This window comes from Podarcis vaucheri, assembly GCF_965113315.1.
Source record: "Podarcis vaucheri genome assembly, chromosome: 5".
Taxonomy (NCBI): domain Eukaryota; kingdom Metazoa; phylum Chordata; class Lepidosauria; order Squamata; family Lacertidae; genus Podarcis; species Podarcis vaucheri.
Genome location: NC_138763.1, coordinates 35,254,621 through 35,281,457, shown reverse-complemented (window position 1 = coordinate 35,281,457; position 26,837 = coordinate 35,254,621). Strand labels below are relative to the sequence as shown.

Below are 26,837 nucleotides of genomic sequence, written 5' to 3'. Positions count from 1 at the left end.
TTCAGATTAAATGAAAGATTCATTAGAGTCTAACTCGCTCATCCCAGTGGAACTTGCTATAGGATTTCTCCCTTAAGAGTTGTTTGCAGAATAATACCTGGAACTCAATGGAATGGGAAACATATCACCCTGAACACACTATAATTTAATCTATTTATATGCTCTTTATGTTGTATAGATTATTTTATTTTGCATTTTTTAAAAATCTTAGTAGAGTTGGTTAAACTATTTAAGAGGAGACCATCTTTGGTTGGGGGAGATAGACAGTGGAAGGCGAGGAGGGAAAACTAAGGGAAACTGTTGGATGTTGAAATGTTAAAATCTTGAATAAACTGTTAAAAATACCCATCTATTTGGTTTCTCCGATTCCTGTGGGTTTTTTTTTACACAGTAGATATACTTGGGTTAAAAGAAGGGGCTTTAAAAACAATCCACAGTGATAAAAAAACATCGTAAAAGCTAAGGAACAATAAACTTCACTGTAGTTCAGCTCCTGTCTGTATGCATAACCTGTCGATTCGATAGGCTGCGGAAAGGATAGACTTGGTCAACAAATGATGTGCTGCATTATAGAATCCCCACAGCTTATGCTAATCGGAGCTAGTTTAACAGAAGTCAGTGAAATTACACATGCATTTAGCACAGATGTAGCCAGAAAAAAAGTTGTGCCTGTCTAATGCCCAGTTCAAAGTGGGAAATAACTAGATTCATTACAAGCACTTTGATCATTCCTCACTACCACGGATTCTGTTGACAAGGCACAAGCAGCTTTTCAACCAGCAGGAGGAGCCGCTGTTCAGCATTTTCAATCTTTGGCTACAAAGCCAATTGACCTTGGGAAAATGCAGCGGTTTTTATAGTTCCTTTTTACCAATCTTTCTTTCAAGTGATTTAGCATGGCTTCAGAAAGACAGAAGGCAAGGGACTTCTTAACCCAGTTTTCTCATAATCTATGATTTCCAGTAACCCATTTTCCCCCACCCCCACCATCTTTGGGAAGCATATGACAGTAGTAAGGGGTGTGTTTTTGGCTCTTTTATTAATACTGTGTCTACTTCCCCAGACAGTTCAAATAAGGCAAGCACCATGCTAAATGCAACACGATCTCCATTCACTTCAGTAGGACTTGCACAGGGCTGTACAAACACTGGTAACATTGGACAAGCGCCTGACTGAATATTCCCCGCGTTCTTCCCCACACCCTCCCAAACAAAAGACATTGGATTCAGAGCAGCCAGTCCCCAAATATATGGATAGAAATACTTACTCCGGTGATAACATAAATTATAAGCCTGCAGCCCATGAGTAAGTTCAAAAGAAAGTGGTGAGTGAGGATCTATACCAGGAACAAGGGGGGGGGAATAAAGATGTAGTAGTAGCAACTATGAGACCAGCAGTGACTCCTATTGACCAAGAGGCCACTGCAGAAGCGGCATTGAGTGGGCACTGGGCAGATCTGGCCTCCAAGGGGTGTATTGCAGTTGTTGCTGCCACCACAGCAGCAGCAGTGGATAATTCTGTGGAGGCTAGATCTGCTGCCCTTGCAGATCTTGCTGCCTGAGGTGGTCACCTCCCATTGCCTGCCTATAATGGGTGGGCCGGCCCTGTAGGGTGAGGTGCTCCAAGTGAGAGAAGGGCTGCCCAGCCATTGGTTGGTGAACTTCCTTGGAATCAACTGTGTGGGGAGGTGATGGAAGAGGAGAACATGCCTTGGGATGGAATCCTGCTGATTCTATTTTAATGCTGCTGCTTTAATAGACTTTGACATTATTTCAATACCAATGTTTTGATTTTTAGATTTGCATTAAAACAATGTTTTAGATCTTTAGATTTGTATTAGTGGTTAGGGTCTTTGGTTAGTTCCTGAAAAGGTTTTAATTAGCTAAATGTGGACATCTTTTTTCTTATTCTTCTGATTAATGGAGGAGATTGATCTCTGATAGGCTTTGTAGGAAATTTTAAATTAAGAGGCAGGCTGTCCTCATTGTGTTAGCCGGCTATAATGTGGATATAACACACAGTGGTACCTCTAGTTGGGGACACGATCTCTTCTGGGGTGCCGTTCGCACCCCGAAAAGTCCACAACTAGAACGGCATTTCTGCGCAAGCGCGGCAAAACCTGGAAGTTTGCTGCATTCACAAGCTGAAGAGACGCAACATGAACCTAACGCATCACATGGTATGACTGTATTAGGATTTATAGAAGGTTTTAAATGGATTTGGCATACTTTTACCATCTGGCCTGAAGGAGTGGGTAGAACCGATGGTGACCTGCTGTGACTTATTTGCAAAATGTTTTGAGAATAAAATTGCTTGCTATTATACCAGGTGCCTAGCATTTTCCTTTCCTTTGATTCCTTTGATTCATTCTTACAAATGTCTCCTCACCTCCACATTCACATTACCTCTATAAACATAGATCTGACAACCTGAATTTCTTGAGGCAACATGTACATCCATCCTAAGTCAGATGTGTATAATATTTTAACACCATCTAAATTTCCTGCGACCTCTTTCACCAACTGCAGGAAAGTGAGGAAACATGAGTGCCTTTGTCTCCTCACCTCCACATTCACATTACCTCTATAAACATAGATCTGACAACCTGAATTTCTTGAGGCAACATGTACATCCATCCTAAGTCAGATGTGTATAATATTTTAACACCATCTAAATTTCCTGCGACCTCTTTCACCAACTGCAGGAAAGTGAGGAAACATGAGTGCCTTTGTTTCTTAACACTTCTACTGTAAAGAGCAACAGGAAAACACATATATTTAAGCTATTTCTATACTGGGAGTTCACGCTTCCCTTCCCAGTCCCATGGAGGAGACGTGCAATGTGCTCCTTTGTACATTACAGTAGATGCATGAAAAGCACAAACCATTGACACTCCTTGCAATTCCAAAAGAGCCCTGGGAAGCATTGCAACATTGTAATGTTACTGAAGTTCACTAATGAATTCAGAAACATTTAAATCTCAGATTAAATATGTTTAGGGAAGGCACTCTTCCTTTCTTTTGCAATCCACATATCCTGGAGCTATGGTGTGTGTGAGAGAGTCCTACTGGAGTTTACGCATAGAAAACAAAATGTTTTGGTTACCCCATGCCCAGGAAACTTCATTATTCTTTGCTAACTAGAATGTTTTGCATGGTGGCTCCTAGCTGGAAGATGCGCATTTTCTTTAAAATGTAATTTAGTTTCATAGCTTCTAGTACTAATGCTGCTGGTTCCATTTCCAATTGCGCATGAAACATACTAAATCTTCCCTGTTGAAATTCACTCTCTTATAGTAATTTAAAGAAGCATGTTTATTTTAAGTGTTTCCCAGTGGCGCTCAGCATCAACAACATAAGGGACCAGAACGCTGCCTATGGGAAAAGAACAGGCAAGGATAACTGTGCACAGCAGGCAGAGAGAATTCCCTAGAAGGCAACATGTGTTCACCCTGGAGATAACACCTGTTTTGAAAGCTGAACAACTCTCCCCATTTCTAAACTTTGAGTGGATACACTTCTCATCCCTTAGAGTATACCACTTAGAAAACAAAACAGCTTGTTAACAAAAGACACCATGGGAGTGAAATATCAACTAGTACTTGGTGCTGCTGTCAGGATGCTAGATATAAATTCTCTGATGGAAGACAGATCTCACGACACCTTTAGCTACAGTTTCGTGATGGAGTTATCTGCTGCATGGGCACTGCAGTTATCCCTGGCCAAGTGTGATTTCTTTGCCCGCTGTGGGTTTTACATTAAAACGTGTTGAAAACCAAACAGTTAAAGGGAAACTGAGGCAGTAGCAGCCATGGGAGGAACTCTGTATGTGAACACACACACACACACACACACAGAGAGAGAGAGAGAGAGAGAGAGAGAGAACAACAACAACAACAACAACAACAACACAAAAGCAACAAGAACTGGCCCCAACAGATTGGTGGTATTTCAGCTCAGGTGTTCCTGGATGAAAAGGATTATTTTAGATCCATTTCCATTTGGATTCAGGCCTGTTTATGAAATTAAGAAGGCTGTTGTTGCCTTGGTTCATCTATGGTGAAAACTACATCTTGGAGGCTTTCAGAGCCATCAGTGTGGGTATCATTATGGCCTGGCTAGTTGCCTGGCACTTGGAGACACCATTATACAGTGGTCTCAGTCATTCTTGGATGGGTGCCTCAAGAAGGTGGTGATGGGGGAAGTCCTGTTAGATTCCTTGGTCATTGTCCCTCGTGGCTCCATCTTGCTCCCCATGCTATTTAACATCAATATGAAACTGCTTGGTGAGGTTGTCCAGGGTTCCAGGGCTCCTTGTCACTTCGTCTTACTTTGTCCACTGTAAATATGCTGCAGGTGGTTAATTGGTTGTCTTTTAAAATCATTTAAGTTGATGCATTTTATCCCTCTTGTTGTACTGTTTTTGACAGTTCTATTGTCTTTAACTTCTTTCTTACTGCTGCTAGCCACCTTGAGCACCATTTGGTAGGATACAAAGCTAACAAACAAATTTGGAAGGAGACATTACCAGAGACCTATGGTGTGTTTTGTGTATGCGTATAACATTTAGGTTTATTTGCAAATATAAAGCTGAGCATAGATTAAGACACACAGCATAGCGCTTCCACAAGCAGCAATTTCCCTGCCCCTGCATCAGTTCTCCACAGAGAGGCATTCCTTCCCTCACAGATGCTTGCAGCTAGAGGAATCTGTCAGTTTCCGTTTCACATTTGCTTTGACTACTGCAATGCCCTTTACACAGTGGCGTAGCGTGGGGGGTGCAGGGGGGGCCGGCCGCACCAGGCGCAACATCTGGGGGTTAGGGTTAGGGGGCACAAATCCACGGGTTAGGGGGCGCAAATCCACGGGTAAGGGGGCGCAAATCCACGGGTTAGGGGGCGCAAATCCACGGGTAAAGGGGGCGCAAATCCACGGGTTAGGGGGCGCAAATTACTTGCCTTGCCCCGGGTGCTGACAGCCCACGCTACGCCACTGCCTTTACATAGGGCTTCCCTTGAATTTTGCCTGAAAGCTGCAGCTAGTGCAAAACATTACTGAATGGTTGCTGTTTGGGGCAACCTCTCACCAACATCTCCATTGAAAAGAGTGAACTGCCTGCCAATTTGCTACCATGCTAGATTCAAGGTATTGCTACTGATATATCAAGCCCGATTCAGTTCTGTAGCAGGGTACCTAGAAGCTGTTCCCCTTACATCCCATCACATTCACATGGTGGTGGTGTCACACAAACCAGTGGGAAAGCATGCTGTGACTTGAAGTGTGCATTTTAACTGTTTTATAGCCTGATTCTGTACACTTCTTGCATATTCTCTGAATGTAGAGTGGTTTATGAATTCTACAGAAATACACCCCCCCATAACCTGTAGGAGAATTTCAGTCTAGCTTAGCCCGGTCTGCTTCCTTTCATACAGATCTTGCGTAACAAGAGAAATGTGCATATGGGTTTTCATGCAGACTTATTGAGATCCATGTCTCCACCCACTTGAAGAAAAATCAGCCACACATCTTGAGACATTAGCTAGAAATCCCAACAAAAGAAAGTTATGACCAGGAACTGCCACATAATACTTAATGTTAGGGTACTGTGAAATAGCATGCCCTTTCCAAGTACTTAATCAGCTTAACTTAACTAATGTGACTAAACTAAGAATTTGATGGTGTAGGACCGTTTGTGCTTGATTGACTTCAGTTAAAGCTAACATTGGTTTTGACAGAGAGTCGTGCATGCTGTTACATATCTCGTCTTTCATTAGTAACTGGAAAAGGTAACTGGAAAAAGGACACAGACAGTTCTTTTTTAAGATCAGACTGGTCAGAAATAACCATTTTTTGTGTTTTTATATTGAAAACCACCCTGTAATCCTCGGATGAAGGATATTTCAGGAAGTTTTTAATGTTTGATGCTGTATTTTGTTGGAAGCAGACCAGAGTGGCTGGGACAATCCAGTCAGATGGGTGGGGTAAAATGAATGGATGCATGAATGAATGTGATCATTCTAAAGTTTGACATGTGCCTATGCATGCACACAAAAGTATCCATTTTATGCCAAGTTTCCTTACAACCATTTCCTGTAAGACCTATTACAGTCATTAAGAGTCGTCAACAGGCTCATCTCAGCCATCTGCCAATCTCCCATTCCCACCACCCTTCTGAGTAATACCCCTCCCCACCTTCTCACTATATAGAAGGATCTGGCAACTTCTGTTTCAGTGTATCTGAAGAAGTGTGCATGCACACGAAAGCTCATACCAAGAACTAACTTAGTTGGTCTTTAAGGTGCTACTGGAAGGATTTTTTTTTATTTTAACCATTTCCTCAAAATACACGCATGGAGAGGCAATGCTGGAAATGCTAAGGACGGGCTGCGTATGCTGTGCGATCTGTTAGCACATTTCCTTGCTTTCCCCACTTCTTGAATTTCAACTAAATGCCAAATCATTGCAAGTTATGAGCAGGGTAGGAATGGATTGTAGTGGATTGTCTGCAGCCCATATTGCTTTGGCACTCACTACAGGGAAGAAAAAGAAAGTCCACTTGTATCTCACTATTGTGGAGGAACAAATCAATTTTACAGCATGCCTGTTTGTCTCAACGGCTTGTGGGCTGCGTGTGACAAGGTCTATAATTCTATCATGAGGATGCTAAAAGATGCACCTGGGCTAGAAAGACCACATTAGCTAGTCCAGGCATGATCAAGGACCTAGATACAGACCGTGTACACGAAAAAAGGCTCACAATAATAATTTTCTGCCTCCTTTTTTTGGCATATCAGCATTCTGAGACATTCCTCCCTTTTATATTGTTTGGGTTCATCAGTGAACTGTACATTGGTGACTCTTTTAAATGCCTTTGGAAACATGACAGTCTGAATGAAGAATAGGTTTGAAAAAACATGTAATTGGATAAAAAAGCAGAATGCTTCAAAACACTTTTCAGACACATTTTGCAGCCTGCTGCAGATACGGGGGGCGGGGCGGCTCTTTATACATACATGATTTGATCTTTAAAGCCTTAAACAGTGTGCGATCTAGGGATTCTTGGTGGCACCTAAAATCACAGACTTCCCAGACATGTTCACTTGGTGGCTTCTTTGCCATTTTTTTTAAGGTGCCAGTTGAAATCTACTCTGTTTTTTTAAGCTGATTTCTTTTTTAGGCTGTAATTCAGGGGTGGGAGTCTGATTTGGCCAATGCATTGGATCCTTCCCTTCCCTACCCCTCCTGGGCCAAATTTGACAGGTGAGTTGGGCTACCTACTTGTGAATCATCTGGTGTCCGGTGATAACAGACAGGACTTCAAAGCCCTACACAGGGCTTGCAAAGAGGGAATTTGGTTCTGCAGCCAATCCAGCCGGCCTGATGTCAGATGCATGCTGTCAGATATATAGTAGGGGGCATGGTTTGGGGGCAAATAGCCTCACAAACTCAATTTGACGGTGGAGATTCCACATCCTTGCTGTATTTCCATGCACCCTTACTTGAGCTATTAAATGCAACAGGGCTGACTTCACATTTATTTGTTGTTTTTTTAAAACTGGGAATTTGCTCGCTGATCATACTGTTTTATCTGCCTATTCATTTATTGAGTTGCATTTTTATATACTGGAAATGACTGGAGGCCATCTTCTTGATGAAAGGAGGGGTGTACCATGCTATCAATCAATAAACAACCAAGACAAGGCTTATGAGAAGATACAAATTTGATGAACTACTGCATAAAGCATGCAGTTCCAATTTGCTGAGCAGATTGCTAGGCTGGTGCTGTGCTGTCTCCCTTGGGGTATTTCAAAAAGATCTTTGCTCCCTGTGAAAGAGATCTTTTTTCTGCATCTTTTATGGGGAGTAATAGAACTTTGCCCCCCCCCAAAAAAAAACCCACCACCCAAAACATGAGTGTTTGTGTGTGTTGCATTTATCTTGTAAACTTAACAAGGTGGCCAAAGGGGTCTTTCTTTAACTTTTCCAAGTTACCACTCGTACCTATAGGGCAGAGATGCAGAAACACGTAAAAATCTGTTTGCAATTTATATACAATATGACTGAAGTACAATGTATATATGTAACTCAGCTACTTGACCAGTGTGGTATCATTGAGAATTGTGACATATAATACTAATGATGAACTTCCCTCCAAACACAGAGTATAACTCATTCCCCCCCTTTTTATTTTAATGGTAGCAATTTGTTTTACTTGCTTTTCTGTCAGTCTAATAGGAATATAATTAGTGGAATCTGTGACTCCTTTATAGAACTCCTTTGTAGGCATAGATGCTTTTACTGCCCACTGCATGTCTGTCTCCTCCGGGCTCCTGACAGTAAGTAAATTGTCACCAGCTTATGTATGCTTGAAAGCACCAGCTCCATGCAAATTAGAATCCACAATAAATGCAAATTACAGCAGTTATGATATTGCTTTCAATGCAGGTTAACTTTTAATTTCAGCAATTAGTAAAAACAAAACAAAGCTGCTGTCTAGATCATGTGTATTCCCCTCAGTGCAATCTGAGTAGGCCAGTAAGCTAAAGCCATATTGACTTAAGGTCGGGAATATGGATGTCTGCAGCTTACCGAAGTATTCATCAAAATAATTGCTTTATCAGAAAACAATGTATTTTTGCCTTATGATCTACATGCAAGAGCTTTGGAAACATTTATTTATAGAGCATCAATGCTGTACTTGCAGGTTAAGTACCACACCTGATCTATTTGACTGCTTAAAATATTGCACTTCTGGCTGAAAGACAACAATATGGAACAAAACAGTATTTCTTCCTCAGTAACAAAAGGCTACTCCCCGTAGCAGGTTTCATTTTGTACCACCCAAGCTTCTATCAAAAACCTATTATAGGTTTCCCTTCCCATAGGGAAGTGCTGTATCTTTTTGAGCGTTTCTTCTTAGCAACATCCCCTAATAGCATCTTGATTTCATAATGAAGCCAATCTGTTTATCCGATTTCATGTACAATTGTCAATGTTTGTGTTCCATTTCTGGACTGTTTGATGCAAAATCCTGCAGCTCACTAAAACTACTTTCCTAGATTTGCTCTCGTATTACAACTGCCATATATAATGACCCATATATAATGGGTCCAAGAGACAACAAAAGGTTTATCATGTTTCTATGATTGAGATGGTTCACTACAATGACATTATTTACTACCATCATCTCTAGCCAAGCTGAATATGCATAAGTGGGAACCTAAGAATGATTACGATTTACTTGTTGGGCTGCATCTCTCCATATGAACCAACCCAGACCCTGCAATCATGATCTGAGGCCCTTCTTCACAATTTCTCAGAAGACACCATTTCTCCACAAGAGTTCTGGATCTTTCTTTTTTTGTTTTTGTTTTCATTCTTTCAATGTGTGTTGCTTTTAATTAAAAACATTATTGGAAATACCGAGGTTTGTGGAGAAGTTTGGTTTCCTGAGAAGTTGCTGCATTAATCCTGAAGCAGCAGCTGGGAGTATGAATGGCTCTCCCCCTTAATGAGCTTGCCCAGCACCACCAGATCTCTGCCCCCTTTTCCATCCCATCCCATGAGGGAACTCTCATAGAAGGTACCAGACCAGTTGAACAGAGATGGTGGTGAAGCCCAGAAGCAGATGCTTGGGTTTGCCCCATTGATCCTCCAAAGCTCTGCCACTCAGTGAGCAAGTGAGAGAGACACAAGGAGAGCTTTGGCATCTTGTGCATGCTGTACGTGTCTCGTTTGTCCCGTGGAGAAGCCATAGAGCAACACACAAATAGACAGTGTGGCTAGTCTTCTGCTTTGCGGGGAGGAGGGTAACTAACTTGACATTAACGTGAACTTCTTTGCAACACCAGAAGCAACTCAAGCCCCTCTTCAAAGAAGGAAACCCAAATCCAGCCCTGCACCTCCAATCCATAGCCTCTGGAATGGGAACAATTTCATTTCTTGTTTCTGATGATCTCTGGCTGATCCTCATCTGGGTAAACTGGCTCCTCCTTCTCTGGGTGAAGGTCCCTCAGTTTTTCCAGTGGAAAGCAGAGGACAGAGGTGCCGTTAAATATGTCCAAGTACTGAGGGTGAGAAGGAAGGGCTTCTTCATCTGTTGCTACTGAAACCTTGGCAATGTAACTGTAGGCCTTTTGGAATACAAGCACCCTGTCTTTAATGCCCTTGAAGCTGTCCCTTGTGATGACCAGTTGCTCCAGAGCAAGTTGTTATAGAGAGCTTTCCCACAGTGGACCATGTAGAAGATTATGGATGCAGTGTTTCCCCTCCTCGAGCAGCAGAAGGAGGAAGGCCAGCTGGTATTGTGCTTGGACGCAAGAGGAGAAGTTCCCAATGCCATAACACACGCACTGCAAGCCCTGGGCTCTGCTGTGGCTGGGCTCCTCCAGCAGCCAGGAGCTGGGCTCAAGAACTGACTCAGCTGGTGGTGTGAGCTTCAGCTTCTCGAAGGCAGAGAGGGCCTTCTCCATGGAACGCCTGGTTGCCCCCTTCCCTGCTGCTGGATGTTTGGGGGTGGATTTTAAGATGGTTCCGAGGCTTGAATCCCAGAATTCTGAGCTCTGCAGTTCTGAACACGCCTCCCGCAGCCACAGACTCTGCCTTTCTCCTGCCTCATCAGGGCTCTCTGCTGCTCCGCTCATCTCTCCGTTGCTGGCGCCTCCGCCTCCGCCTCCTGCTCTCAACCCAGAATGGTCCTTTTCTGAAGTGGCTCCCCATTTGTGGAATATTCTCCCCAGAGAGGCTTGCCTGGAACCTTCATTACATATTTTTAGGAGCCAGGTGAAAAAGTTTCTCTATAACCTGAACATCCTATGACATTTTAAATATGCTTATGCAGGGAAGTTATTGGTTTATCTTATTACGTATTCTCATTTTGTATTTTTATGTTGTGAGCCACCCTGTTATCTTCAGATGAAGGAAGATATACAAATTTCAACAACAATTGCTACTTTCCTCTTGCCTTCCTGTAGTCATTAAACTCTGTCTAAATGTCAATTGCCATGCTACCTTTTCACAGCTAGATAAGAGGATTCCGTTTTTGTTGACATACCTGTAATATCTCTTGGTGAAATTATAGCAAGGGAAGTCTCACAAGCCGGTACAAAATCAGCTTGCTTAAAATCCTTGATCTCAGGGGCAAGTTACCTTATGGAACAGTAATTACTTTTTGTTTAGGTTCGTTTATATGCCATTCACGTATCACCTACTTTCCTTAAGCACACATCTTGATATCTGAGAAAGAGTTTAGGTTTAGTAAAAGATAAATTTTACAAAAATTTAAGTTTGTGATGGATTTCTTAGTTTTATATGCTGTGAGCAGGCCTACAAAAATTCTCCTCACAAGTTTACAGTTTTGCACAATTCACAATTGTTAGGAGTTTAAATGCTGTAACATCACCATTTTCATACTGTGCAACTGCACTGGCTTCTGATCCCAATCCTGGATGTCCCATTTTGGCTCCCATGCTCAAAGATGCACTCTTTTTTTTGGTCCCACACCGGGGTGCGAATTAGTTGACTCACACCAGAGTATGGGACCAAGAAATGGAAGTAAAGCTTACCTTGCCCTGCATGTTACCACTCTTCCTCCTTCCGCTGTGGCTTTCCACCAATGTACCTCCAGAAGTGTTGTCGGCTTCCAGAAGTACATTGGCTTGCTGTGGCGGGTGAAGGTGTGAGGGAGGGAGCCAAGTGGGAGAGCATGAATGAGAGGGGATGCAGCCTCCATTGAGGCCCTGTCCCAATTTCCCTCACTCCAGTGTTGGAAGATATCCATTTGAAACAGTTAATTCTACTTTTTAACATATCCCCATTTGCTCTTAATAACCATCAACCACTTCCTAATGCAAAACAATGTTCCGCGTCTACTACAACACTAAACGGGTGATGGGGTGAATGACAGAAAGTGCTAAACAATAAAAATGTTGACAAATATGGAGAGAAAATTCTACAAGGCAACCTTTTGAGAAAAAAAGGTAAAATATTAGATGTCAGAAAAACAAAATATTCTGAGGAATTTCAGCTTATCTGTAGCCTCTTTTAGATCCTTAACCTATGAATTCCATAAAGAGATGTTGCTTTCAGTAACGAAGATTTGTCTCGATGGAATGGCATAAATGGGCGCATTTTATCTTCCAGAAACAGTGTACTTGCTTTCAAACGTGCATGGAAACTGTAGCGGAAATTCAGTCTCCTATTCAACAAAAATCCAAACATAACCAAACGGTTATGTTCATAATTGCTCCAGTGCTGCTGCCCTCGTGAGTTCTCCAAAATACAGCCATGGGATTGGATGACCTGAACTGTAATACGACTGAGTTGAGTTGGTAGGAAAAGCAATTTCTTCATATGTTCTATTTTCTAACATTATGGTCCATTTTTTTCCCTACCTCCCTGAGCCTTATTTAGCATTTGTACCCTGAGGCAAATTTAAAGGCTCTGAAAAAGTGACGGAACAGGTCTTAAACAGTCAAAAAGTGTTTCCAGAGCAAATTGTACAATAATGCCAATGACTCATGCCCCCCCCAAGCAGTTCTTGAGGTAACATCCTCACTGCTGTTTATGGCAAACAAAATAAATAAAAATCAAGTCAACAGTAAAGCTTGACATCGGAGATTGCATTCTTTCAACACAGCTATTGATTTGCCTTAATTTAATAACATCCTCTATCTTTGAAGGGTCAGAGAAAGTAACAGCGATAAAACAAAATACAAAAATGCAACGTCAGAATTAAAACACCCTCATGGCTGTTAAAAGTCAGGCAAATATGAATGTATTGCAGCACTTTTGGGTAATGTTCAGGCTCAGACTCTGGTGAATCTCCAAGGGAAAGGAGAACTGTGAGCATTGAAAGGAAACAACTTTTTTTATTCAAAAAATCCCAATATGGCCAATTTTATGTTTTCTGTTCCTTGTGCACAGGCTATTTTGCACTGGTAGAATTCCTTGTGTTCACACCCTTAGCCATAAAGTAGCCAAGTTTGCAGGTTTAATCCCCATACAGGCCACCTGCATATTCCTGGATTGCAAGGGGTCAGACTAGATGACCCTTGGTACACCTTCCAACTCTATAATTTTAAGACTCTATGATTCTAAGTTAATTTTCCCTCTATTTTCCCCTAACTTATCACTATCATCACAGGCATGCTGCTCTCGAACCCACTAATTATACCTGTAATAGAAGTTTGGCAGGTATGTGTTGCTTTATCATGGCTGATGCTGTGCCATAAATTCTAGCACCCAGAAATACTTCTGTACTCCCTACGGATTGCCCAAACTTTCTGCACAACTTTAATAGGTCAATTAAATGCTGCCACTTGGAAAACACAAGTGTGGGGGATATGCCACATGGCACCCTATTTACACAAGTTGCTCGGTATGCACTTCCTGCACGTGTTTGCAAACTGCATATAAGGAGGGGTCCAGATAGGGAATGCACATGACACTTTATGAGCACTAATTCTGCCAGTTAGGACTGCCAGCAATATATCTGCTTGCTGGATTTTCCAATAAGCTTGGGAAACAAGGCTAAATTGTTGCCACATCAAGTCACAGACTTGAGCTTGAAAATAACTTGTTCTTTAAATGAGGGAAGAAAGCAGTGGAGAAGCTAAACTTCAGCCACTGATAAAGGATCGATACCTAGGGGTGGGTGGGAAGGCAGAAATCCCATTGTATGGTGAAGCAGATAATTAATTATAAGACAAATGCATCATATAAAATTGTACGCTAGGCTGAGCAGTTCATGTGCGTCTCAAATTAGCCATTCTATTGAATGCCGTTTTCTTTTACTCTTTATCCTTTGCATAAATTGCTTTTCCTTATTGTAATGAAAGAGTTGAGGCATTTTTAAAACATGGATTGCTTACTGTGCAGCCTTGAGAGGAATAAAGAGCCAGATTATAGTGCTTAGCTGGTGTGAGCAAGGGCAGGGATCAATTTTTAAGCCCATTGTCATTTAATTTATTTGTAATGGTTCATGATTTACCCAGCACATGTATTAGTGCCTATACAAAAATGGCATTATTATTTATACATATTTAAAATCCATCCACTTCTCATTAAAGGCAGGAAGGAAGCAACAGCTTTGTGTACCAAGTTTTCTCTTCTCACAGTTTTCAGCGATTCAAGATTAAATTAATCCAGTCACTGTACAAGCCAAAACAGCTTTGGGTCTCATTTTTAGTTGACACACCACCATAGGCATTAAGCCCAGAGGCCTCATCAATTCAGGGGAAGGGCTGCTCTTCAACTCAATTTAATATTTCTACACCATCCTTCATTGTATAAACCAGGAGAGTATTTGTGGCTCAAATCGGTCATCTCATGTCCTCATTCTGGAATCTAGCATAGAACATTTCCCAGGATTATGTGTTCAGGTCCCCCAGAGCTCTTTTCAAGTACAAAACAGGATTGGGATATGCTCTTGTAACTCCAGGCTAGAGAATTTAGGCCTTGTGCCTATGCTTGTAGACACAGAAAAGCACAACAGCCTTCCTGAGGTAAATTGTAATGGAGGAAACTGCCCATGCTCATAGACCAAAACAACAGCCCCATCCTTGGAAACAGGTTTTTATTTCCCTGCCTGACACAGCCCCATCCTGAAGAGCTAGCTTCTAATGATTAAAAACAAGAGGCAAAAGTAAGAAGATGCGTCAAGACACTAAAGGAGTTTAAATGAGAAGCTCTGAACTAGAACAGTACCAAAGTTTTGTTCATTATCATTTCAGCAGACATCAGGAATTGCTGAGGGCATCAGAACTTTAAACAGCTATTGCTTCACCATGAAGGGTAAGGAACAGGTTTCCTGACATCTGTGACATCATGATCACAATCTCATTGCCATACAGAAGGAGGCTGACTGGCTTAGAGGGGCAATGTGACAGGGTAGAGAGGAACAAGGAAAAGGAAAGTCATTCCTCAAATGCCTTCTTGTCTCAGGCTTAGTGGATTTTGCCTTCAGCAATAAGGAGTATGGAACTAAAAGTTCATACCCCATTTCCACTTACTTTTACAAGAAACCAATATTCACCACACTGATAGAAGAAAATATGAGCTTTACTCCTTTTTGGAAAGAAGTTTGCCCATATCAAGCTGGTAGACAAGTGAAACAAAAAAATCTGGTTTTGTGCAAATGGACATAAAGGTTTTAAAAAACCCCAACCCTCAAAGCCACAGAATTAAGGTGCAGGAGACCCAGAGGAAAATGTGATTCACTCCCAAGTCTATTGGTAAGGCACCTGCCAGAGACATTTTGGCCTGCCTAATGATTTCTTTAAAAACTTCCAGAGGAGATTCCATCATTTATCTATGCAGCTTATTCCAGTGCTGATTAGATGAACTGCCGTAATAGGATATTGTTCTTAATGGATAGAGGAAAAGCATTTTCAGCATGATAGTCATTTTCAGCTTCAAAAAAGACTTTTGTTTTCCATCAACCAAAGCCATTGCTTTGCCTAGTCTAACTCCAGGCTCTTTCATTCACCAGCTTCTGCTATACCATACTGTGCTAGTAAGATACTGGGTGGGCATTTTCAAACTGTACATTTAAGTCCTATGTTTATTGTTGCAGTCACTTAGAAATAACCTTAACATTCAGGATACTAGGGACGCGGGTGGTGCTGAGAGCCACAGAGCCTAGGACTTGCTGATCAGAAGGTTGGCAGTTCGACCTCCTGTTGCTCGGTCCCAGCTCCTGCCAACCTAGTAGTTCGAAAGCATGTCAAAGTGCAAGCAGATAAATAGGTACCGCTCTGGCGGGAAGGTAAAAGGTGTTTTGGTGCGCTGCTCTGGTTCGCCAGAAGTGGCTTAGTCATGCTGGCCACATGACCCGGAAGCTGTACGCCGGCTCCCTCGGCCAATAAAGCAAGATGAGCGCCACAACCCCAGAGTCGGCCACGACTAGACCTAATGGTCAGGGGTCCCTTTACCTTTAGTCAGGATACTAAAACAGGTGGGGGAGGGGGACTCATGAAGACCTGTTAGATCAGGCCAATGGCCCATCTAGTCTAGCATCCTGTTCTCACATTGGCCAACCAGATGCCTTTGCGAAAGCCACAAGTAGGATTTGAGCATAAGAGCACTCTTCTCTCCTGCAGTTTCCAGCAACTAGTATTCAGAATCATCACCACCTTTGACCGTGGAGGCACAGCATGGCCACCACAATTAGTAGCCTTTACCTCCATGCTGTGATCTAAGCCTCTTTCAAATCCATGAGGTTTCAGAGGCTGACAACCATGCTTACATCTTAATAAATTGACCAATAAAGGCTAACACAACAGCTCCTGTTCTGAGTTTACTAAAGCCAGCTGATTATATATATTGTTCCAGTCACACAGAGGGCCCCCTCACCAGCCCTCCAAGATCCTCAAGGTTGCAGACTCTAGCCTGGAGCTCTCCAGGCGAAAGTGGCTTTTTGGTACATGGTGTCCACTGGGAAGCAGTTTTTGGTGACATCCACATGGGGTCTATAACCTATGAACTCCTTACTGAGGTGGTCCCCTCAAAAAGAAAATAAAGAAAACAAAAGCAGTACTCTTCTGCAGAATGGGACTTGCTTCTTCCAAGACAGAAAGAGCATTTAGTTATGCTTGCTGATGTAGAACAGATTAGCAATGACTAATTCCTCTTACTCAATGCTGTAACACCGTGCGCAAGGCTGTGGCTACATACTTGTAATAAGCTTCTTGCTTTATGCAACATCACAAAAGGCTGTGGTTTTGATCCCAGGCCCATGGAATTCGTAAAGAAGTCTACCAAGGATGCAGGTGAGGGCACAGAAAAAGAAAAACAGGTGGGTAGCTGAGCATGGAAGCTGTTGCAGTGATTGCATTGTTTACCTTGCATGATCTGCTGTTACCTCTCACTTTCCGTAAGCAGCTTGTCCAGCTTTCACGAGAAAAAAAGCATGTCTTTTGACTGGCATTAGGGTTTGTGTAACAGCACTGCTGATCAAATGCCAAGAGACTGAGCCAGGGTTTTAGGTGCCTGTGCTGTACCATCGTGTTAACATATTTATATTGATCCTCAGTGACTATTCTCATATCTTAAGAGCCTGCAGACACCATTTTAATGGGTAAAGTTAATGTCGGGTAAATGGATACACACCAACCATCATCACCACAGTTGTAAACTTTCTTTTTCATTCAACTTAAAAGCATTACTCCGTTAAGAGATGAATTTATTCTTAAAAAGAAATTAGAATTTTAAACCATATTTTAACCCAAAGGCATTCCTCTTGAAGAAGGAGGGAAGCATTCAAGTAAGCAAGCACTAGCCCTTAACTCAGATGACACATATGGGGCATTTTACTGAACGATTAAAAACATGTTCACTTGAAGAGGTAATTGGGAATTAAAACTGCTTGGCTTAACTGGTTAATCAATCATTCTTATCAATCAGAAGCCAGGTTCATGGTTTATGCTTCCTCCACACCATTGGTGGCAATGTCTAACAGTGTGCGGATGGCTGAGACATGGTTGCTGATGGCTATGGGAAATTTCTCCACATTAGCACACAAGCTAACCCTGCATGCATCAGTATCCCCTTAAGCAACTGTATATAGCACAAGGTGGGTTTCCTGCAGCCTCCAATCTCATTTTATGCACCCACCGACTACTACTGAAGCTGCCCTGTTCTTCCACCCCATCCAGGTTCCTTCCCTCCTGTTAATTTACACTTTATTTCACACCACTGCTGTTAGAAGTACCTCCCCCCACCCTTTCTATGTGGTTTCAAAATAACTGGAATGGGCGGTATTGTATTTCACAAAATAAATGGCTTTTTGAAAACATTCTTGGCTTGGAAAAAGAAGGCCATCCCGCATAGTTGCCCGAAGACGAATTGGAAGGCTTCTGTGCGCTCTTGCTCTCTCTGTGTATAGTGCATTATGGTCAGAAATAAATTACTTTCACTTGTTTTCCAGAAAAGTATCTATATCTGTTGTACTTCTTTTTTAAAAAACCACCTCTATATTTAATTGAGAATAACCCCATCAGTCCCAGTGGGGTTGATTTCTGATTAGACTTGCATAAAAGGAGGGATTTAATCTGAAATAGCCATGGTAAAAATGGAGGCAGGGTGACCTTCCAGATGTGTTAATCCAGATCATTTGTTTCTAACTCCACCCATTACTAGCTACTGGCTCTGCCCATCACTAACATGCAGCCCTCATCAGATTATTCCTGAGGGAATGTGGCTCAACGAAGGAAGAAAGGTTGACCATAACAAATCTTTTCAAGTACAGTAGATCAACAGAATAATAGAATCATAGATTTGTATAGTTGGAAGGGACCCCAAAGGTCATCTAGATAAATCCTCTGCAATACAGGAATCGCAACTAAAGCATCCATGGCTGATGGCTATCCAACCTCTGCTTAAAAGCATCCGCCACATTTCATGGGAGTCCGTTCCACTGCCAAACAGCCTGTTACCATCAGAAAGTTATTCCTGATGTTTAGTCAGAATCTCCTTTCTTGTAACTTGAATCCATTGGTTCAGGTCCTACCCTCTGGAGCAGCAAAAAGCAATAAAATCTAAGAGGGCGTGAGTATGCACTAAGGGAGTTTTTCAAACAAATCTCATCCCAAAATAGCAACAGTCAATCTCAAATTGTGTAATTAAAGATGATTTGGTGCTCTTATGTAACAAATCTGCCCCGCCCCCAGATCGGACTACTTGCAATTAGGAAAGTGATGGGGAAATGCACCGGAAAGTATGAAATACAACTTCCAGAATCAGAAATCTTGATACAACATAATATAACCTCCCCAAAAATAAATCAGAATGGGGGGACCACTAGGGGCGCATCAGAAGATGGCTGACAATAACATCTCTCCGACCCACACGAGGTAATTTGGAGGCTATGATGGGGGTAATTAGCCTCCTTACTCCCCCCCCCAGGATGGGGGGGGACTGTCCTTGCCTGCTGTGTCCTATACCACCCCCGAATTTGTGGGGATGGGGCCACTAGGCACAAAGCCCTCCTGTGGGATTCCGGCACTCCTGGACGCCGTCCCTGATCCGCGCCACTAGCTGCAAGAACTTCAAAAGAAATAATTTGGATGAAGCTAATTGCACATATTTCAACGAAGAAGGGGGAGTTGACAGAAGAGATCTCTGATAAAACAAGACAAGAATAAATCATGAGAAGATACGCCAAGATACAGTATGGCAAATGACTGATGGGGGAGGGGGAAAAAACTTTCCTTTCTTTCCTTATGTGATTAAACAAGAATCCCCTCCTCTCCCGAGTCATAAATGTCATTTTAAGGACTTAAGCTGTGGATTTAAGGCTGTGTGGAGATAAACTTTTGAACCAAAGCATGTTTTAAGAAGAACGTGGAATGTACAAGAGCTCTGGAATGACACAGTTAAAATTGCTGTCGCCATATTGGGAAGTTCTGTCGGAGGTTTTGAGTCTGGGAGGAGAAATAGAGAAATAGAGCTGCTTTTACACTGTGGGTGAAACTCCTCAGAGGGACTCAAGAGCCACAGTTTTGTGAGATAATGATGGAAAGAGCGATGTTATCTATGAAGGTGATGATATATGAAAACCATCTCGATTTGAGGATTAGAAGAACGGAAAAATTCACACAGGATTAATATTGGTGTTTATCGGCTTAAGGAGACTATCAGAAGAGTTCATAAAGAAAAAAGAGAAAATATATGAACAAGATGTGATGTGGAAACAGGAAGATAAGACTGGATAGAATTATGAACTCTGTTTGGACTGATTTGGTCTGATTTGGACATTAATGCAGTAGTAAGAAGATGATCAGAATCCCCCTTCGGATCTTGAAATATGGGTTCCCCCAACAAAATTTAAAATTTGGCTTTGTAATTCGGAACGTATGTGATGTGATTTAATTTGATTTGATTGGCCGGTTAATAAAAATTATTTTAAATAAATAAATAAATCAGAATGAATGCTTGATAAAGAGCCAAGATTGCACAAAGCTTGCAGGGGGGTTAGACAAACAAATCAGGATGGATGCTCCATAAACAGGTCATCTGGAAGCAATCAAACTTACTCAGCAAGTGCCGCAACCAAGGATTTCCACTTTAAAAGATATAAATGTAATGGCACAATGGCATGTTCTTCCTATGTGCAAACCCTTCAAGCTTCTTACCACCCTCCAAACAAAATAAAGATGATTTTTTTAATCCCATGATTCAGCTGGATAACCTTCATATCCAAATTCTCTTAAGTGTTAATGAGCCTCACTTCATGCTGTTTTACTCTAATGGTCTTACGAAGTCAGCCATGATATACTAAGGACTGTAACTGGAGTTTCATTTTCCCTATGCTCTCTCTATTACTGATCAAGTTGTATTGTGGTATTCCTCTTTTTTTTTGTCATGCACATTTTCAAAATGACATTTCATGTTCAAAAAGACCAGACATTTAATTGACTTTTTCTTAAAAATGTTGGGCTAGTTACTAACCCATATCTTCCCCTGCAAGCTCTTGCTATCCTTGCTTCATGCTGGTTCTGCACAGTAGCTGCATTTTCTCTTCTAATTCATCTTTCCCAAAACTGATTTCTGATTCTGGAAGCAATTAGGAGTCATGTTATTGCTTTCCTGTCTAAGGAAATGGCTGGATAATATTGTCCTCATTAAGGGCCTAGCCACACTACCATTGGATCTCTGTTGGTCACGCCAAGTGACTGAAAAGGCTGCATGCAGTGCTTTCAACTCACAGCAAACTGGTTGTATCCACCATGGGCAATATCACAGCAAATGATTCAACACGCATGATGAATCAAAACCTAGGCACAGCATTATATCCATAGACTAAGAGGCATAATGTACAGGCTTTTTCTATGGTCACCCTGTGCCTTCAAAGTCATGTGACTATATCCTAAATCCCAGTAGATTGTAGTCTTGCTAATAATTCTTGTTTTGAGCTAGTGGTATATTTTCACAGAATTACCTGAACCTGGTACAATCACCACTATTTCTTGTTTGCTACAGTCGTGTTTACTTACTATGGCCCCAACCAACTGTGTATTTCAGAAAGAATGGTGGTAAATGCTACCTGCCTAGCACCCAAGCAGCAAAGTGACATGTAGTGATAATTATAATTTTGCTACACTATGATGCTACACTGCAAGAGGGAGAGAGAGAGTTGGGTGTGTATCATTGAGGCCACTACCCAAACTACTTGCTTCCATACTTTTAAATATTAGCAGGTATGAGCTGTTGCATTAGCAGAAAACAGCTCTGAGGATCCCTTGGCTTTCTGATACTGCATCTGATATGATTTTGTGTGTCAGCACTAGACATGTTTGCCAACTGTGTAGTTCAAGGAGATACCCTGGGGAATTGGCATCCATCTATGCAGACTGCATATAGGAAATTAACCAAGTCTGGAACTAGGAGGGGTGATGGTATAAGCTCAGCGCCCTTTCAAAATGAAAATGTATGTATGTGTTGTGGGTCTACATTAAGGAGGACTAAACTGAGCACAATGGTTATGCACCAAAGTCCAAGCAAGTGCTACTTCTGCTTTTGAGCCAGGACTCTTGATTTTATATGTGACTCTCAGTACATTTCCTCAAGTGATTCCTTAACTACCTCCCTTGTGGCAGAGCTGCAGGCCTGGGACCTCTGTTCATCAAGTCAAAGATGGAAACAGCTTGGGTTTCAACCGTTCAGAGAGAAAAAGAAAGTAATGAACAAAATTAAGTGACAACCTATTTTAGCAGCTGTATCAAAGGAAAGACCGGGTTAGTCAGTTCCAATTTGGCAGGAAGCTGTACTTTGGTGTTGTGAAGCAACTGTATCCCCAGAAAACATGGGCATTAAATCTCACAGAAGACAACTTGATTTTGTTCCTGTGGCGTACATTACTTCTAATGCTTAACAAAATACCTTTAATCTTTGTTCTAAGGGAATGTGCAGTCCCCACGGAAGCAAGCCTAACCACTGCTTAGCCATCTTTTGCTTGCTGAAAAATAACGTTGCTTTTTCACAAGAGCTGCCACTGATTGGGGGATGCGCAGAGGCTGCTCCCACTGCTTACCTATGGTTTGTGAGAGTCTTAAAATGCAGACACTGGTTATTGTACTACTAAGGGCTCCACCCCTGCTCACTTTGCTCGCCAACCCCATGTACCCCCCCCCGGCAATTCCCAGCCCCTCACAGCTCTTTCAACCCCTTAATTCTTCTTCAGCCCCTAACCCCACACAGCACCTTCAATCCCTACCCCTTTACAGCTCCTTACACTACCAAAGTGGTGGGTGGTGGTGCTCTGTTGCTTTCCTGGGTCCCTGTCACTTATCAAAAAGGGGAGGTGTGAAGTGTGTAGCAGACCCCTGAGTCTGCCCTCTTCCTTCTCAGTATGCAGCAGCATCCCATGGCAATGGGAAGTGACTGTGCTCCCCATCACCTTAATCCGACCCATTCCTGCTGAGTGTTTCCCAAATGAGGGTCATATGGCCCCCTGGGGGCCCCCAGGATGTTTCAAGGGGTCCACAGGTGAAAGTAGCGTCAATGGGTGGGTGGGAGGCACAGAGCAAGGCTAAGGGGCTGCAGAAGGAAGTGAGAAGGGGGGGAAATCTTTTTTTTTTTTTAAGTCCTGATTGGCTGGCTATCTGCTTGGCCAATCACAAGTGGGTAAGGGGGCGGCCCACTAGGGCCTAACACTGCTTTTTGCCACATGCATTTTCTTCAAGCAGTCCTGGTTTATTTCCAGAAGGAGGGGGCAATTAGGACCGGGGCCTTTGAATGTTGCCAAGGGGCGTAGGCCCGTCAGCAGCGTCGGCCCAGCTGTGCAAGGCGTGGGGTGAAATCCACCCCAGAGCCTAGCCAAGTGGGGTCGTCTGGTGCTGCTGCTGACTTGCATCTAGTAAATTACTAATTGTCTACTCAGAAGAAAGCTGCATTGAGTTCAGTGGACCTTACTCCCAGGTAAGGACATGTGGGGCTATAGTGTTTTATCCAGGCAGCCAGGGCTCTTTCAGATGACAAAGTTTCCAGATCAGTGAGGACCACTTGCCTTTTAAAATTTCCCCATATATACAGAACTCCCTGTGCAGTTTTTGGACTGCTTTCTGTAGCTTTCCCCCTCCGTGTCAAATAACTGGAGTCAAATAATACATGGAAGATGGACCTCTCTTGGGAGATTCTGGATTCTCCTACCTTGGAGGTTTCTAAGCAGAGGTTGGATGGCCATCTGTCATGGATGCATTTGCCAAGTTTCCTATGTTGCAGGGAGTTACACTAGAAAGATAACCCTTGGGGTCCCTTCCACCTCCATGTTTCTACGTTTTCCTGCTCCAACAATATTTCATTATGTTCCTATCATTTTATGTAATTGTATCTTGTATAAATTGTAAAAATAAAACGTGTTCTGTTTACAAACAAAATATTTAAATATCTGCCTTTCTACCAGTAGGCTGGGGGAGGGCATGGGCATAGCCAGGGTTTTTGTTAAGGGGGCAGGCTTTTTTAGGGTGGGACAGAACCTCAGATTTGTATTGATTTTTTCTTATTGGGGGGCAGCTGCCCCCCCTGGCTACGTCTCTGGGGGGGGGGGCACCGTCAGAAAAAGGTTGGGAAACACAGCATTAGCTCTATCTTCAGTTTATTTGACAATATGTGCCTTATTTTACTGGGAAGCAGAAGATATAATAGGTTGTCTAATCTTTAAAACTCTGCAACTCTTGTCTTTTACAGAAAATAATTCCAATACTATAGAATTTATTCATCTTTCATTGTGAAACGCTTAATGGATGAAACGAAAGTAGCTAGTTTCAGATCCCATTCATGCCAAAAATAACTCAGCTCAACACTAATGGATCTAAGGCACTCTAGATTACCAATCAAAGGGACACAATGCAGATAATATAAGCAATGGCAAATCATATTCAGACCTTGCTTCTATTAGCCACATTGTGTGTGGGTTCTGTATCTGGGTTTTCGAACTGTTTAAAGCAGTGGTTCCCAATTGGGAGTCTGCGTAACCTACCTTGGGGGTCCATGGCACCATCCACATAACAAAAACCATCACAGAGATGTCAAAATGTTCATAAGTAGGGGGTCACTGGACTGGATTTTGAAAAACAGGGGGTCCACAGTACTTAGCGAATTGGGAGCCACTGGTTAAAAAAAAAATTAAAAGCCATTTGATTTTAACTTCTGCGTGGACTAGCCCTCCTACACAAGCTTTTGTGGTCAATCATTCTTTGTATAAAATGTACAGATAAGCCACTTGAAGCATGACCATTGGAATCTGCACCTTCTGGCATATCAGATGAAGACTGAGTATATACCCAGTGAAGAATTGCACTAATTGGCCATTGCTTGATTGTTTTTAAGTGAATGCTGTTTCCTCAAATATGCCCATGCCAAGACCTTAAGAAATAACTAAGCTTTCTCACCTAAATCTATCCTGCATTTAACATTACTGGATTTTGAGCTCCCAGCTTTCAACTTTAACCAGCGGGATAGAGATGTGCAGAACCTATGGCATCTAAAAAATGAGCTAAAAGGCCTGAAAAAACCAGATTCTCCAACAGACTGAACTGCAGCATCACATTAGCCCTCCTTAGATGATCAGTTACCAACATGTGAATGGGCTTTCAAGAACATTGGCTAGCCTTAAATCCTAGACACTGACACATGTCCCCATATCAATGCATGACTGGCATTTGAATTTGAATGCACCCACCCTCAGATGAAAAAATGTTCCTGTGCCTGTGGAAGGAGCAGCACACACACAACCCCTGTTTAAAACAACATAATTTACATATCGACCAGAGTGGAAGCTGGGAAAAGAGGGAAACTGAGAGAAACCAGAATTGATTCACCTGTTCCTATTTCCAAATGACAGATGAGGGCTATTGCTGAAACAAGCATTCTCTCTGTACTTTGCCTTCTTGTTTGGTAGCCAAACCTACCTAGTTGGGCAGGCAACACATGCCCCCTTTCCTTGCATTTCAAAATTCTTCCATTTTTCCATTGTCACGGGACAAAGAGGAAATTTCTGCTGTTCCAAGGCTAGAGAATGTGAGAGTTTGATTTAATTTCTCTCTTTTTAAAAATGCCTCCCTCAATCAGATAACCTTGTGCATTTTCACTTTGGGAACCTTTACTCTTTTAGAAGTATCTTGCTCTCAGAGTAAATGAAAGGACAGCAGTCAGGCTCTGACTCAGCTAAGCAACTTGGTATTAGGGAGACTGTGCTGCTAATTGGTATTCCTCCTTATGAGCCACACAGTATTGTTTCCTTGTCAAAAGCTAAGAGCTCACAGGGGAGAATTCTTGGTGCTGTCTACTTCTGTTAAGGATGATGCTTCTGTTTCTGGTATAAATAGCTGTTTAAAGCATGTGCAGTCTCTCTGGGCTTATTCGGAATTGTTAGCAAAAGGTGGGCAAGAGGCAGCAATTGCCTTCCTTCTGCTACTCGACACAAAATGAGTGGGATCATACTGTGCCAACAGCACCATTTCAACAAGCAAGTCTAACAGAAACGCAATAAAGCATACGTGTTGACCAAATCAGGATTGGAAACTACTTACTTTATAAAACAAAACAGAGACACTCACCCCCCCAACCGAGTATCAAATGTATATAATTCAAGTTTTATAGTGCAACCCTATGCATGCAGCACACAATTGTTCAATAGGACTTGCTCCCAGGAAGGTGTGTATGGGAGGACTGCAGCCTGAATAAAAGACAGTGACTTAATGTCTAGCAACACATTTATTAGATGTAAAGTCTGTACTGAGTCTGAGACTCTGCCTAAATACAGCTGTCAAACACAGTTTTTGGGGGGGGGGGACCACAGCAAAATGTCTGTGACCATCATGATGAAGGGTTTGGAAGCTTTTTTTTTTTTTTTTGGTCATGAAACAGTTGGTGATCTCATTCTTACCATGCATTTGCGATCATCCACCCCTGTTAAATCCTCCTCAAATTCCTTCCCTATATCAAAATCCATGATGTAGTTTTTAAAAGTGCTTAGTGTCTTAATGATCATGTGATCGCCATCTTGAATGATCTCTTTGTCCGGTTTGAGCATATTAGCTATTTTTCTCACAGCAATATTTACATCTGAAGGGAAGAAAGAGACCAGAAAAGAGTTCTGTAAAGATCAAACCTCTGGAGAAGCTTTGAAGATTTTCTTTAAAAAAATAAACTTGTAGTTCAATACAAAGTGAGGAAGTTTTAATACTTATCCCCACACATAACGAAATGATAATCTTGTCAACATATATAGATACTTGCCCTAAGATTTGGGCCAAGCAATTTGGATTTTGTTGAATTTACGTATCAACTCATCTGTGCATGTGCTTCACCTGATGGTATGATGACTATTATGCATAATCTTGTTTATATACTTTGACTATATGCCTTTCCAGAACCCTTTCTCCTTTGCCTTTCCTAAAGCTCACATCTACATTTTAAGGCTCTGTCATGCCACTTCAGCAAATATGGCTTCCCACAAAGAATCCTGGGAACCATAGTTTGCTATGGGTGCTGGGCTTTGCAGCTCTGTGAAGGGTTCTCTTAACAACTGTCAACAACCTTAACAAACTACAGTTCCTGGGATTCTTTGGGATACGCCATGTCTAGTGTGGATGTGTGAAAGTTGCTATAAAACTTTAAAAATACATTCAACTGAAAATTATTACTTAAGAAGTGCTACTATAGGTATAATATACCTGTTCAATGAGTTTCCTAATCAAATTTGTAGTTCAGGCTCTGCTACTCCTGTTCTGTCTCTAAGACTGTACACTACCTGAGGTAAAAGGCTTGCTATAACACCAGCAATGTATGATAACTTCTGGATAATTAATTTTGATAATTCAGAAGTGTTTATTTATG

The 26,837-nt window shown here is 42.0% G+C and overlaps 1 protein-coding gene and 1 pseudogene across 2 annotated transcripts in view; both read right to left on the bottom strand.

Moving 5' to 3' along the window:
* The window catches only part of RBP1 (retinol binding protein 1), a 36,964-nt gene that overhangs the window by 5,887 nt on the left and 4,240 nt on the right, over positions 1–26,837 (bottom strand). Inside the window, exon 2 of the mRNA XM_082221978.1 lies at positions 25,885–26,063. Within this exon, the coding sequence (XP_082078104.1) occupies positions 25,885–26,063 (179 nt within the window). The remainder of the gene's footprint in view (positions 1–25,884; positions 26,064–26,837) is intronic.
* LOC309532942 (SRR1-like protein) lies at positions 9,608–10,642 on the bottom strand (annotated as a pseudogene). The gene has a single exon. The product of its transcript is annotated as an SRR1-like protein (transcript).